General features: G+C 46.1%; 1 protein-coding gene across 1 annotated transcript in view; it reads left to right on the top strand.

Moving 5' to 3' along the window:
* Nucleotides 1-16,279, top strand: part of kalrna (kalirin RhoGEF kinase a) — a 201,911-nt gene that overhangs the window by 67,043 nt on the left and 118,589 nt on the right. The window contains exons 21-24 of the mRNA XM_077728636.1: nt 6,036-6,155; nt 6,359-6,427; nt 13,241-13,390; nt 13,465-13,614. Of these exons, the coding sequence (XP_077584762.1) occupies nt 6,036-6,155; nt 6,359-6,427; nt 13,241-13,390; nt 13,465-13,614 (489 nt within the window). The remainder of the gene's footprint in view (nt 1-6,035; nt 6,156-6,358; nt 6,428-13,240; nt 13,391-13,464; nt 13,615-16,279) is intronic.

Genomic DNA, 16,279 nt, shown 5'->3' on the forward strand with positions numbered 1-16,279 from the left:
ACACCAGCATAGTAATGACATAAATTGACTGCTACAGCACTAACAGCACAGGCCAGTCATTATCAACAATGAACATTGTGTGCACTGTCTCACACAGACAAACTCTCAGTTCAACCAAGTCCACAAACAAAAATATAATAATTTACAATAGCGTTTTTCTTTTGCTATGCATGTTACTTAGTGGGACTTCTGGCATAAAATTAGAGCCTATTTTTGCGCAACATTCGCTCCTTGTGAGCTCTCATTTATTATGAATGGCTTTTAAGTAGCGCGCCCACCACGTGGTGTACGCCTCACTCTCCTATTGGCTGCTCCCGGCTGAGCACTCTCGCCTTGGTCTGCCTCGCAGGGGGTGTGGCTTTTTCAGCCGACGCTCGATCTTTGGGATACTTTGTGTGTGCGCGACGCTGTTCATTGTCGCTTCTGGTTCACGGGAGCTCTCCCACTCTGTTAAAAACGTTTACTTAAATGACCTTGCTCCTACTGGGAAACTTTGAGGTATTTTCATCCCGAGCACATGCGCATTGGACGAAAATACCGTATTGAACTCAAGCGAAGCGCACACGCAAATAAAAATAAAACACAAATACAAACTTTGATATGGACGTAAGAGCCGCATGAAACCGGGCAAAGAGCCGCATGCGGCTTGCGAGCCGCGGGTTGGCCACCCCTGCCATAATGCAAGGCAATGCGGCCGATACGGTCATTTATTTCAAAATCGAGAACAGATAAACAAATAAAAACGCCAAACAAAATATATAATCCATTATTGTACCCAGAGACTTGGTGAACGCTATACCGCTAAGGACACAGCTCCTGGTTGTGTTTATGTCACTTCGATTTTGAAAGGAAATGATTGTACTTGTGATTATGAAATAAAACATAATTCCGCTTTGATTTTTTTTCTTTTTTTCTTGTTTGAAAGTCTCAACTACTGCAGTAATTAGAACCATTGAAAAATAGAGATATTTCGACATTAGTCGCTGCAACATCTTAAAATTCTGGGAGGAAAATTGTAATTTCTTTCTTTTATAAGCATCTCGTTCTCAGCAACATAGACTTATTTCTTTTTCAAAATTAAGTAATTTGATATTTTGCATTTAGAAAGACAGGCATATTAACTTCATTAAGATTACTGACCCTAATAATGTGCTTTTTATTCATACAGTACCTCAGAAATACAACGTCCGGTGGTTTTTCTTAAGATATTCCCTTCAAAATAACACATTTGTACTCTATTAAAACCATGTATAGGGTGGTGAAAATTGTGATTCAGGTGGCGGCTTATATGCGAGAAATTGTAATATTCAACAATTTTTATTGTGCATTCTATACACCCGGGCGGCATCCTGAATAAATACAGTATTACAGAGACGAGGTCGACAAACTGTCTTTTTGGTGCTCGGCGAACAATCTTACACTAAATACCCCAAAGACTAAAGAAATTATCCAGGACTTTCGCAAGCGCAGCACGGACCTGGCCCCACTCCTCATTAACGGTGTATGTGTAGACAGGGTCCAATCCTTCAAATTTCTGGGAGTCCATGTCACGGATAGGCTCTCCTGGTCTACAAACACCACAGTGGTAGTGAAGAAGGCCCAGAAACGACTCCACTTTCTCAGGGTACTGAGAAGGGACAAATTGGACACCAAGCTTCTGGCAACCATCTACAGAGCCACTGTGGAGAGCATCCTGACTTACGGCATTACGGCATTACAGTGTGGTATGCCGGAAGCACGGCAACAGACAAAAAAGCCATGCAGAGGGTGATAAACACTGCCCAGAAGACCGTCGGCTGCTCTCTGCCATCACTAGAAGACATTGCCAACCCCCGGTACCTCAGAAGAGCCGGGTCCATTGTTGGGGACCCATACCATCCTGGACACGGCATGTTCCAGTTGCTTCCATCTGGCAGACGCTACAGGTCCTACAAAGCACGTACACACAGGCTCAAGGACAGCTTTTTCCCAACAGCCATCAGGACTCTGAACCTGCAGCAATACGTGACGTGACGACAACACAAATCCCTTCTCTGAAATTGAGTCGCAATGAAGTAACAGGAAGTTCGTTTGGTGTGGATCTGCCTTCCACAGGCTGACTGAGTGATGGTAAGTATAAAGACTGAGAGAGGTAAGTGATCCATCTTATTCCTGTTGGCATCGGTGAGGCAACTTGCAGTCGCAGGATTGATGGCGCTCAAGGCGCAGAGCTAACAAGTATGAATATGTCATAAATAAATGTGTCTTGCCTGGGAAGACGAACTTGTGGAGAAGCACTATACAATTTCGTCATACGCTGCTGAGGGTATGATGACTACTAGGCTTTTTGTCAAGTCAATGATGACGACAATGCCTATGTCTGATTTTCATTTTCTTTTGTGACAATGCTCTTATGAGAAATATGTAAGGTGGAGTGCTCGTATCATAAGGATACATACTTGGTGATGCTGGAGCTTATCTCAGCTAACAGGCTTGTGTGCATGCGGGTTAGGGTTAAGCTGCATCACACATACAAATTATCAATTATTTTATTAATATAAACAAATCATACATTATGGTTTCTGGATGTTTTTTTTAAATTGTATTTTTCATCTCTCAAAGCAAACATGCACCTATTATGAACATTTCAGGCCCCTCCATCATTTGGGAGAACTTGCAATGTACCAGGTGCCAATACACCCACATTTGATTGCCAGTCAGTCGTGCGCACACTGAGTGAAAGAAAATCATTAGCACTCAGAATTACACTGCCATCAAGTGGGAATCTATCCTATGCCGCCCACTATACAGTTGTGGTCAAAAGTTTACATACACTTGTGAAGAGCATATTGTCATGGCTCTCTTGAGTTTCTAATTATTTCTATAGCTCAGATTTTTCTCTGATAGGGTGATAGGATCAGATATTTATTTCTCACAAACAACATTCAGGAAGTTTGGTTCTTTTATGATTTTATCATGGGTTAACAGAAAAAGTGATCAAATCTGTTGGGTCAAATACAGTAATCCCTCGGTTTTCGCCCCTTCAAAAATGCTTAAAGAAACGTATAACACATGCACAAAAGCACCACCAAGCTAATATGCTGTTCATTCAGGTGTTTTATTCCACATCAGAAAGCAGGTGCTATGTTGATGCATACAAACAAATCAAATACAGTATATATACAGTAAAAAACATGTAAAAAACTGAAAACTCAAAAATATACATACAGCAACACAAAATAGCAATTTTGGTGACTTAGAAAGTTGCGCCAGTGAAATGAGATTCATAGCATGGCCTCTTAACTTCTTGTGAGTGATTATGAGTTACTACAGCTGGTGACTTCTCGACCACAAACGCTACAATGGAAAAGTCAAAGGAGCTCAGCATGGATCTGAAAAGGCGAATCATTGACTTGAACAAGTCAGGAAAGCCACTTGGAGCCATTTCAAAGCAGCTGCAGGTCCCAAGAGCAACAGTGCAAACAATTATTAAGTTTAAATTGCATGGCACTGTTTTGTCACTGCCACGATCAGGAAGAAAACGAAAGCTGTTACCTGCTGCTGAGAGAAAATTGGTCAGGAGGGTGAAGATTTAAGATCACCAAAAAGCAGATATGACAAGAATTAGAAGCTGCTGGAACTCAGTTGTCAGTGTCCACAGTCAAGCGTGTTTTGCATTTCCATGGACTGAGACGCTGCCGTGCCAGAAGGAAGCTCTTGCCTCAAAAGCCGCACCTTAAGGCTCCACTGAAGTTTGCTGCTGATCACATGGATAAAGATAAAACCTTCTGGAGGAAAGTTCTGTGGTCAGACGAAACAAAAATCGAGCTGTTTGGCCACAATGCCCAGCAATATGTTTGGAGGAGAAAAGGTGAGGCCTTTAACCCCAAGTACACAACGCCTACCATTAAGCACGGTGGTGGTGGTATGATGCTGTGGGGCTGTTTTGATACTAATGGATCTGGTGCTTTAAAGAGAGTAAATGGGAAAATGAAGAAGGTGGATTACCTTCAAATTTTTCAAGATAACTTTGTCATCAGCCTGAAGATTAGGTCTTGAGCACAGTTGAGTGTTCCAACAGGATAATGACCCCAAACACACATAAAAGTGGTAATGGAATGGCTAAATCCGGCTTGAATTAAGGTTTTGAAATGGCCTTCCCAAAGTCCTGACTTAAACCCCATTGAAAAATGGTGGATAATGCTGAAGAAACAAGCTCATGTCAGAAAGCCATCAAATCTTGCTGAACTGTGCCAATTCTGTCAAGAGGAGTGGTCAAAGATCCATCTAGAAGCTTGCTAAAAGCTTGTGGATGGCTACCAAAAGCGCCGAATTGAAGTGAAAATGGCCAAGGGACATGTTACCAAATTTTAGCGCTGCAGTATGTATATACAGTTGGCCCTCGCTACTTTTCGGTTCCACCACTGCGTATTCAGAGCTTTGCGGGTTTTTTTTCAGAAAAAAATAAAGATATTAAATTCAAATTATAAATTACATCATTTTACAAGATATGGAAACAAAATATTCAATTAGAATTAGTAATTGCATCATTTTACAAAATTTTAACACACATAGAATGCACGTATGCGCAAAGCATCACGGGAATAAACGCAAGCTGATTGGCCAGCGGAATACTCACTGAATACTCGACTCCCCTTTGGCCCATTCACTATAGTAGCCCAAGCTCCTCCCGATGCCCATTCTCAGTCCACGCTTATCTCGTGCTATACAGTACGCTTCTCGCCAAGCTAAAGCTAAGCATAAACATTTTGTGAAGCCCTTTGTGATGCCTCCCAAACGCTCTCTATCCCTTGGTGCATCTAGTGAACCGAAGAAAAAGCAAAAGATGTTAACAATTATCAAAAAAGTGAGTTTATTGGACAGGTTGAGAGCAGGAAATAGCTTCGCGAGCGTACCCCGACAATCTGGCCTTTTTGAAAGCTGAATAATTGTTTACATTTATTACATTTAAATGAAGTTTTATCGACACTGGCGGCCCGGTGAATGAGTGGTTAGTGTGTCGGACTCACAGTGGGAGACCTGGGTTCAAATCCAGGTCGATCCACCCGACCCACACTTGCGTTGGTTTTCTCTGGGATTCATGGTCATGCATTGAAGGCTGATTGGACACGCTAAATTGTCCCTAGGTATGAGTATGAGCGTGAATGGTTGTATTTCTCCTCGTGCCCTGCAATTAGCTGGCCACCGATTCAGGTTGTCCCCCGTCTCTGGCCTGAAGTCAGCCGGGATAGGCTCCAGCACCCCCACGACCTTGGTGAGGATAAACAGGTTCAAAGATGAGAAGAGATGAGAGGTGTAATACGCAATATTATATAATACCAAGTCGAAAAATATGTATTACCCTGATTAAATGAAAGAAAATAAGATATGTTTGCTTGACCAGCCGTACATGCCCATTCAGAAGCTCTCTTTCACCTAATTCACTGAATTTGTGTTACGGTCCTCGGCATATGTGAATGTGGTTGGGAGTCGAGAGTCGTGAGGTCCGTAGGAGAGTCCGTGGCAAAGTTACAAGATGGGTAGAACTTGGCAGGCAGGTCAATAGCCGTGAGGTCTGTAGAGGGATCCAAAGCGAAGGTACAAGGCGCACGGGCATAGTTATGGTATTATGGCAATAAAACAAAATTTGGGATCAGGCAAGACGAACAAGGATGTAGCCCGAAAAGGTACTTAACAGTGACCTGATCAAGACAATCCAACAACGTGGTCAAGCTCTGGATTAGTTGAGAAGGTCTGCGATGGTGTTCATTGAGTCATCTGGTGTTAGAGATGTGATTGGATGACAGGCACATCCACCCACCTGTCTGTCCTGGGCCAGTCGGTTCGATGGTTGTCGTGAGTCACATATAATTAATAATTAGTAATTTGGTGTCAATTTGAGTGTACAGTAATTATATATAGCAAAATTTTAAATGGATATATGGGCATTTACTGTGGTCTAGCAGTACATGTTTGAACTGCTAATTTTATGTCACATTTTTTGCCAATAGTCGCGCAATTGACATTACTAATCGTCTCTTCTTCGTTCCCTCAAGGTGCTTGGATGGATCCGTAATGGTGAGTCCATGCTGAATGCCAGCATGGTGAATGCGAGTTCATTGTCTGAGGCAGAGCAGCTGCAGAGGGAGCACGAACAGTTCCGGATGGCGATAGAGGTGTGTTCTTACACAAACTTGCACTTCTCTACTTAACATTTTTTTGTTTCTGTATATTTTCAACGATGGCAGATGTGTAATTCAAACTAACAAACATGATCCACAGCAGTAGATCCACGTCTTCAAATACCTATCATCCCCTGTCTCAATTAATTAATTCATTAAACTGGTAAACTCATTCATTCTTTTTTTCTCTGATGTAGTCTCTATTCCATGCTAACTCGCTCCAGAAGACCCATCAGAGTGCTTTACAAGTCCAGCAGAACGCAGAGGTAAGCTTTTAATCAACTTTTTACAAGTAAAATCAGCACCCGATGACGTTTCAATGTAACCTGGTTAAAAGGTCTTATCCCTAAAAATGTCTCAACTCTTGAATACAGTAATCCCTCGAATATCGCAGATAATGTAGACCAGACATGGCCGCGATAATCGAAAAATTGCAAAGTAGGATTATTACTACCATCCTACATGTTTTTGCGCCTATACAAAAATAATATACAAGTATAATTATCAAGAACTGTATTTATTAAATATTACAGTTCTCATCATATGAGCTACAGTAATACCCTGAGATACGAGCTTGATGCTTTCCGGGACTGAGCTCAAATGTCGATTTACTCGTATCTCAAATCAATGTTTCTCATAGAAATGAACTAAATTCAAATTAATTCCTTCCCACCCTCTGAAAAACACACCAAAAAAACAGGATATTACAATGGAAAAACATTTTTATAGATTGGAATTCACCATCTACTACATCTACTAACAGCGTCTTACATCTTAAGTTAAACTAAATTTAATTCTAATTTTGTATTATTTTTCAAAACTTTTTTTCTTCGGGCTTGGTTCCTTTCTCCTCGCTTCCACCTTCCCTTTTAGCCGGAGATTTTAAAAGGAACTATCTAGGATTGTTTTCTTTTGTCTCCCCTTCAAAATATTAAGAAAATGTCACACACAAATGTCCTCACAATAGGATAACGCATGACCACTTGCCATTTTCTCCGGGTGCGCCTCTCACATTGGCGAGTGAGTTCCGTCACACATACACCACTCTCATGTTTTTCGATTATTTCGTGCTTAAGATCAACAGTGGCGCGAGTGGTAAGTCCTCGGCCTCACAGCTCTGAGGTCCTGGGTTCAAATGCAGGTCATGTTCATGTGTGTATATATGTTTGCGTGTTCTCGGGGTTTTCCTCCGGATAGTCCGGTTTACTTCCACATTAAAACAAAATATGCATTGTAGGCTGTTTGGACACTCTAAATTGCCCCTAGATATGGGTGTGAGTGTGCATGGTTGTCCGTCTCCTTATGTCCTGCAATCGGCTGGCCACCGATTTAGGGTATCCCCGCCTCTGGCCGGGAGACAGCTGGGATTCTCCAGCGAGGGTTGACAATGTCATTCAGTAGGAATTGGATCATTGATGGAATCTTCATGAGGCACCGAGGGGGCAGCAGGAGGACCTTTTATCGAGAGGTTTTCGCAAAGGCAAGAAACTTGGTGATGGGGAGTTACACGCTGTTTCTTTTTTTTTTGTACAAATATGCTTTTTTACAGGGACATGACACCGTAAGACGATGGCGATATTCAATGGCTTGGATTGTGTTGCCATCAATCTTGGGGACTGCAAGCCATATTGAACATTTCTTGCAATTTCTCAAAGTACAAAGACCTTCATCTTCATCTTGATTGGCATCATTGTTTTGGGGGAAATTAAATTCATACTTCGCTCATCCGCGCCATCCAGCCGTCCACCCGCACAGAGCCCTCTATTTTCAGATAAAAGCAACAGCGTTGCGGGACAAAGACCAGGAACCTTCCCGAGGTGCCCCGCGAGGGGCTTTCTTCATGGAGGAGCCCTACGAATCCCAATCAACACACCCAGACTCGCGCCGTGGGAGGCGCCCCTTTTTCCTGACCGGAGCTGCATCGCCCGTCCTGCATCTCCGGTCCCTTCTTCTTAGGGCGGGCGACATCGAGAGCAACCCGGGACCCAAATGCCCCTGGTGCGCCACCACCATACGCTGCGACCACACTCCGATCACCTGTACCACTTGTCGACGGGGGTTCCACAGGAGCTGCTCCGGCCTGTCCCGATATTCAATGGATATAAAAGGCTTCGTCTGCAGAATCTGCTTGGGCTTCTCTCCGCCCACACGGGTGGCACGGGCTAGACGTAGCGTCCCCACTTCATCCATATTTACCACCCCGTCATCTCTTGCCCCCAACCCTACATCATCCATACCTCCCTCTAGTCCACCGGCGAGGAACAATTGTTTCATCTGCGAGCGTCTCATCGGGGCCAACAACGCTCCCCTCCCGTGTGTATCCTGCCCAAACTGGGCAGATCGCTCCTGCACCCGTATCAGCCGCTATGAGCCATCCCCCACCTGGACATGCACAAACTGCAATGCGTCCCAAATCATACCGCATGCCCAACCTCAGGCAACAACGACACCTGTGCCCCCCATAATTGTCTACCAGCCCCCGCCAAATAACCTCTGTCCCATATGCACACGCCGACTACCCAGCCGGTGCGCCCTTTTCTGCAGCTCCTGTAAGAGAGGCTTCCACGTCACCTGCGCCCCTGAAACCAAAACCGCAGTTGACAGAATGAGGAGATTAAACTCCTGGCGGTGCTCAACCTGCACCCAACCACATATCACACACAGCCAATATCGGTGATAACAGAAAGGTCCAACTACCCCCTTGCTCTCAATCCCACCTAACCATTGTGCAGTGGAACTGTGACTCACTTGCAGGAAAAATCACCGAACTAAGCGCCCTAGCAAGAAGACTGAAATGTGATGTCCTTCTGCTATAAGAAACAAAACTGGGCTTAGAGGATCCCACGCCGTCCATTCCTGGCTACGACGCCGTCCGACAGGATCGGGCCTTCAGTAGAACGAAAAACCATCGTGGGGGTGGACTACTCACATTCGTCCGCCAAGGCATCACGTATTCTCTGGCACCGCCAGTCGACTCGGGCCCAGCGGAAATACAACGCATCCTCATTCCCACTGCAAGAAGATCACAGCTGTCACTCACAAACTTTTATATCCCCCCAGTTACATCCTCTTATGCAGGCCCGCCGAACAGCCATACAACATGGCTACCGTGTCTATCTACAAGTCGTGGACTTATCTGCGGAGACTTCAACGCCCACCACTCTGCCTGGGACGACTTAGTACAAACTGATCCCAGGGGGCAAGCCATCCACGACTGGCTTGAAGATCAAGGCAGAAATCTCCTAAATGACGGCACACCCACACGAGTATCCCGACACCTGGATCAAAGCGGCATGAGCACCCGAGACCTAACATTAGCAGACCCATCCACAGCGGAAGCCTGCGTCTGGACCCCTATCGTCGAACTCTCTTCAGACCACCTTCCAATTCGGGTCAAGTGGAAAGAGGAGGTCAAGACAGAGGCTGAAAAGCGAAGAGTGGCTCCAAACTTCCAGAAAGGTGATTGGGGGAAATATAGGAAGGCTGTCATCCGAGAGATCCCTGGTGCTGAGCTGTGCACAGAACCGAAGATGCTTCTCCAGGCATTCACCGATATCCTCCAAAGGGCGATGGCAGAAGCCGTCCCCAAAAAAGTTTTTCGTCCCAACAACATCCCATGGATGAATGACGCACTAAAACAACTAATAAAGGAGAGGAATCGATTAAGACGAAACTTGAATGCGGCTACCCGATCCCAATACCTGCAACTGTGCAGAGAGGTAGCAGAGAAGACATCTGAGGCGAAGCGTGCGGCTTGGCATCTCCACCTCCAAAAAATCTCGGAAACCAGGGACTCCAACCAAGCATCTGGGGTGGTCAAATCTCTGACGAGACCACAATCGAGCAAAGGCAGCAAGACGCTCATCTATAACGATCGTGAGTACGCCTCTGACAAGGCCAAGGCAACGGCTTTCGTTATTGAATACACAAAGGTGAGTGGGCGCAAGGGTGATAAGTCGAGTAGGAGGACTGTACGAGAGCTTCGAAGAGATGCTCATAGACTACAGGGTTCCCCTCGGCAATTTCCCGAGTGTCCATTTTCCGAAGATGAACTCCGCCGAGCCCTCAACCAACTGAAACCAGGCAAAGCTGCTGGCCCAGATGGAATCACTCCAGAGATGTTGAAGTACCTCCCCCCTGAAGCACACCATATCCTGCTCCAGATCCTGAACATCAGCTGGACCACCCAATGGTGCCCCCAATCCTGGCGCTCGGCGGAGATCATCCCGTTCCATAAAAAAGGCAAGGACCCTCAATTAGTCGGAAGTTACCGCCCAATCGCCCTTACTTCCACCATTAGCAAGACCCTGGAAAGACTCATAGTAAACCGCCTGTCCAACTGGCTGGAGGAGAAGGGCATTCTTAGTCCGTGGCAGGCGGCTCCACCACCGACCAATGCCTACGGCTGTCCCAATTCGTCATGGATGGGTTCCAGTCTAAGCAGCGTCATCGCTCTATTGCTGCTTTCTTCGACTTCAGCAAAGTGTACGACAAGGTGTGGCGTGCCAACCTACTCCAGAAGATGCTGGCGATCGGTGTTCCTCTCCGGTATGTTGAGTGGATCAAAACCTGGTTCACCAACCGAACGGCACGCGTGAGGGTCAACGGTACTACAGGACGCTGCCGCACGTTCAAGGAAGGCCTTCCCCAAGGGTCGGTGTTTTCACCGCTTCTCTTTACCATCTACATCAACGACCTGCTTAACTCCTTTGAGTTTACCACCCTCGTCTCCGGCTACGCGGATGACTTGGCGCTGGTCTGTAGCGGCCGTAACAAAGAAGAAGTGGCGACGGGATTAGAATCCGAGGCCGCCAAAGTCCACCAATGGTCTGCGAATAACCACCTCACCCTCAATACGTCCAAGTCGGAGGTTGCCTTCTTTACAATGGACGCTGCCAAATCCTCATGGTGCCCTAACATCACCGTCAGGGGTGCCAGACTCAAGCTCAACCCAACCCCTACCTTCCTAGGGGTCCGGTATGACCTCCGTCTCACATTCAACGAACACATACGGCACTTGAGTCAAGTCATGAGGCAACGCACCAACATATTGCGACAACTGACGGGGACGGCTTGGGGATGGCGACCTATGGACATGCGGATGATCTACATCGCAATCATCAGATCGTTCGCAGAATATGGAGCTCCTGCGTGGGCACCATGGGCCTCTTCAACCAACATCCAGAAGCTAGAGAGGGCACAGTCAGACGCGGCACGGACCGTTACGGGTCAACTACGCACGACTCCCATTGATGCCGTCCTCCACGAGGCCCAGCTCCCACCTCTATCCAACCGCCTACGACTAGCCAGCCTGAAAAAGGCGGACGACTGGTCCCACCTCCCCCCAACGATGACAGGCGAGTGTTCTTCGAAACGCCCTGCCCTAAACGCCTTAAGAGGGGTGACTGGCGAATTCTTACCACCCCTACACTCACCAACCTCAACCTCATCCCGGCAGGCGCGGAAACAGTATACAACCCTAATATCTCGTGGCCACCGCCTCTCCCTCCACCTATTCATTTTACACCCATACAGAAATCCTCATCCCCCACCCAACAGTTACACGCAGCCACCAAAACTATTGCGGCACTAGATAAAACGGACTTATACATCTACACCGACGGCTTCACCCAAAACGGTACGGAGAATGGAGGAGCTGGAGTAGCAGTCTTCCGAGGAGACTCCCTAATCCACTCCTGGCACGCACCAACGGGGTCCCTTAGCAGCTCTTACCAAGCCGAAAAGACTGCACTGAACGCAGCCATTGACTGGCTCGGGCAGAATGACGACTAGACCTCGGCCTCCATCGTCACGGATTGCAAACAATCCATCCCAACCCTAACCCTAACCCCTGAACAACCTTGACCCCCCCACCATTGCCCTAAACTCCAAATTTGCGGCCTTTCCCCATCCAAAAAGATCCAGCTAATCTGGGTCCCCGGTCACTGCAATCTCACAGGCAATGATATAGCAGATGAGCAGGCAAAACTTGGCTCCACCCTCCTCCAACCAAGGGCTCCTTATCCGATTCCGATCCGGCCACCATCCCCCCCTCCGAAGATGGCAACATTTGACGGGGAAGTGCGAAAATGATCGGTGCCGTCTCTGCGGTGAAGAAGAAGAATCGGCCGAACATCTCTGGCTCCGGTGCCCAGCACTTCAGAATGCCCGTTACCACCGCCGGCTGGGACTTTCTTTCGGAGAACTACGGAGCCTCCCACACGCGAGTCTAGCGCTTCTGAGGATTATCCTCAGGCGCCTCGGGTGATTCAACAACAACAACACCAACAGCAACAGCTCCTGAGAGGCCGCTAGCCGCGGCCTGCGAATTCCAACAAATACCACTCAGAGCTGCCAACAAGGAACGTGGCACCCTACGTTTTTCATACAGCCGGAGACATTTGACTGCCCCTCACCTCCGACTACCCCCCGGATGAAATAATCCGCGTTCCAGTGGCAGCAGCAACAGCGTTAGTTAGCCTGCTGCCCGGAGCTTGCACTTTGAAACATTTCTGGGAAAATCCACCATCAGCTCCTGGCTTTCCAGTCCACTGAGCAAGCTCTATTTTTGGTTAGGGGCGGCGGAGTTCGCCGTAAGATTGTCTGGGGCTTGAATTTCTGAAAAAAATCCACCCTCACCAAGGCTCCCTGTAGTTCAATACACTCAGACAGCTCCTTCGAATAAAATTGACGGCTACCAGCCATTGCCCGCCATTTTTCTTCTACTCCTTAGTGTAGTGACAGTCCCTTGTCTTCCGGTATTTTCTGAGTGGGTGTTCAGCTTACGAGTTCCACCGTGAATGTTTACATTTTTTGAAATTTTTGATTTGGATACTTAGAAATATAAAAAATATAAAAAAAACACGATATACTGAAAATGACAATAACTTGTAAAAAATTCCCAGTGCTGCCCCTGCCAGTAAGTGGGGCTGGTATTATAGTAAAGTGTCGCATAATTGATAAAATGCTAAAATTTAGCATTGTGTCCACTGTTGTTGTATGCTCAATTTTTTTGAAGTTCAGATCAGTGAACCCTATTATCGTCTGCAGAATTGATAATTGACTCCCCATCATTCCAGATGATGCTTCAGGCATGCCACTATGACCCAGAGGCCATTCGTAGCTGCGCTGAAAAGGTAGCTGTACACTGGCAGCAGTTGATGCTTAAGATGGAGGACCGCCTGAAGCTCGTCAATGCCTCGGTGGCTTTCTACAAGACGTCCGAACAGGTATATTTTAATTTTGGCATGGATCTGACTCACCTATAATGTCACTAAATTACAATATCCTCGCCTGCATACAGGTTTGTAGTGTGTTGGAGAGCTTGGAGCTGGAGTACCGGCGGGACGAGGACTGGTGCGGAATTCATGATAAGGTGGCAACCCTAGCTGACTGTGACCACCTCATGCCCCTGATCAGCAAACACCTTGAACAGAAAGAAGCCTTTCTCAAGGTCAGTTCACTCCTGAGGCTTAGCTCATGACAAGATTACATGACCTTTGCTAAATTTAAAAATATTTTCATCATTTGGAGAGGAATTTAATGAATGGACATTTTAATTACATTCTACTTAGTAGTTAAATGTATAGTATATATACTGAAACCAAAGAGGCTTATTCAGTAGTTCATTTTGTGCACCTCTTAACCTCAAGAGGGTTGTGGATTTCCTCCGGGTACTCTGGTTTCCTCCCACATTCCAAAATGTGCATGGTAGGCTGTTAGGTTCATTAATAATTACCTTCGTCCGTAATTATCAATAACTGCAGGCAGACATCTTATTCAATTATTGACATTTAATTAAATAGAAATGGATAACAACAGGTAAAACCTCCGAAGGGGAGATTCAGCAAGTTCTTACAACTTCCGAACGTCTCACCGAATAGACGTTTTCGTACGACTCTTATTGCCATGAATCAAAACAATTTACAGAGTTGTTGATCATTCCATCACGTATGAGTAAAAACGACATCTGGGACTACAATAACAATCAAAGTATTTTACCAATAACAAAAACAGGAGACTAGACCTAAACAACATTTAGATTAGAACAATTATGCCTTCCTTGACCTAAGAATCATGTAATAATTACATAAAGAAAAACCCGAAGTGCGTCACGAGTGTTATGGACGTGGCAGAAACAATATCTTTGTTATGGGCCGAATAGCCCTGGCCTCAAGGACCCAGATAGGGTGGATTGTTTGTATAACCATCCTGGAACAGGCAGTCCAGGTTAAAGATGACTTGAAGGTTATTCGTGACCTCGCAACACTTTGAAAATAGAAAGAGAATGATTTAACAAAGAAATGAATTAATACAACTAAATTTATAAAAGTAATACAGAATAGACCCAACAAAGGCTGATTGGACACTCTAAATTGCCCCTAGTCATGGGTGTGAGTGCACGGTTCTCCGTTTGCCTGTGGCCTGCGATCGGCTGGCAACCGATTTAGGGTGTCCCCCGCTTCTGGCTCGGAGTCAGCTGGGAAAGGCTCCAACACCCCCCGTGACCCTAATGAGCGAAAATGAATGAATGAATGAATGAATGATGGATGGGTGGGTGGATGGATGGATGGATGAATGAATGAATGAATGAATGAATGAATGGATGAATGAATGAATGAATGAATGAATGAATGAACGAATGAATGAATGAATGAAAGAATGAATGAATGAAAGAATGAATGAATGGATGGATGGATGGATGGATGGATGGATGGATGGATGGATGGATGGATGGATGGATGGATGGATGGATGGATGGATGGATGGATGGATGGATGGATGGATGGATGGATGGATGGATGGATGGATGGATGGATGGATGGATGGATGGATGGATGGATGGATGGATGGATGGATGGATGGATGGATGGATGGATGGATGGATGGATGGATGGATGGATGGATGGATGGATGGATGGATGGATGGATGGATGGATGGATGGATGGATGGATGGATGGATGGATGGATGGATGGATGGATGGATGGATGGATGGATGGATGGATGGATGGATGGATGGATGGATGGATGGATGGATGGATGGATGGATGGATGGATGGATGGATGGATGGATGGATGGATGGATGGATGGATGGATGGATGGATGGATGGATGGATGGATGGATGGATGGATGGATGGATGGATGGATGGATGGATGGATGGATGGATGGATGGACGGACGGACGGACGGACGGTCCGTCCGTCCGTCCGATATTATACTAAACTACACAACACTTTTGCCATTATTTTTTCCCCCTAAAACATTCAGTATAATCAACTTAATCAGTGTAGGTATAATACTGTCATCATGTCATCATAGGCACAGTTCAAGTGGCAGCCAGTTTCAGTAGCTCCCTCAGTCCTCACTTGAATTTTGTGTTTTTACAGCTTTTTCAAAGCTTTTTTTATCCTTTATTTTTACGTCTTATTCTCGCACGTTATCGTAATAACTGCATATATACCTCCTTCCGCCGATGCAGCAGTCGCACGCGAGCTGCTTGACACTACTGTGTCGCAGCTGCAGACGTCACACCCCCAGTCTCTCCTTCTTATCTCCGGTGATTTTAACCCCTCCTTGGCTTCTCTCCCCAACTTCACTCAGTATGTGAAGTGCTACACCAGGGAACAAAAAACTCTGGACCTGCCGTATGCCAACACAAAGAAGGCATACAGCTCAGTCCCCCTGCCCCCACTGGGCCACTCAGACCACAACCTGGTCCATCTGATCCCCACCTACATCCCTATGGTGAGGAAAATAAAACCTACCACGAGGATCATACAAAGATGGACCGAGCAGACCAGCATGGTGCTGTGGGACTGTTTTGAGGCCACTGACTGGGAGGTGCTGTGCAATTCACATGTACCTTCCAAGAAGGTCCATTGTTTCTCCAATAATAAGCCTTGGGTCACCTGTGATCTAAGGGCCCTCCTGAACTACAAGAAGAGGGCTTTTAGTTCTGGGGAGAAAGATAGTCTGAAAATGGTCCAGAAGGAGCTGACGAGAGAGATAAGGAAGGGAAAAGCCATCTACAAGTGGAAGCTAGAAAACCAACTCCAGAGAGGCAATGTCAAAGTGGTCTGGAGGGGCTTGAGGACCATTTTGAGCCAGGGGCAAC

The sequence above is a fragment of the Stigmatopora nigra genome, chromosome 11 (genome assembly GCF_051989575.1).
Source record: "Stigmatopora nigra isolate UIUO_SnigA chromosome 11, RoL_Snig_1.1, whole genome shotgun sequence".
Classification (NCBI taxonomy): domain Eukaryota; kingdom Metazoa; phylum Chordata; class Actinopteri; order Syngnathiformes; family Syngnathidae; genus Stigmatopora; species Stigmatopora nigra.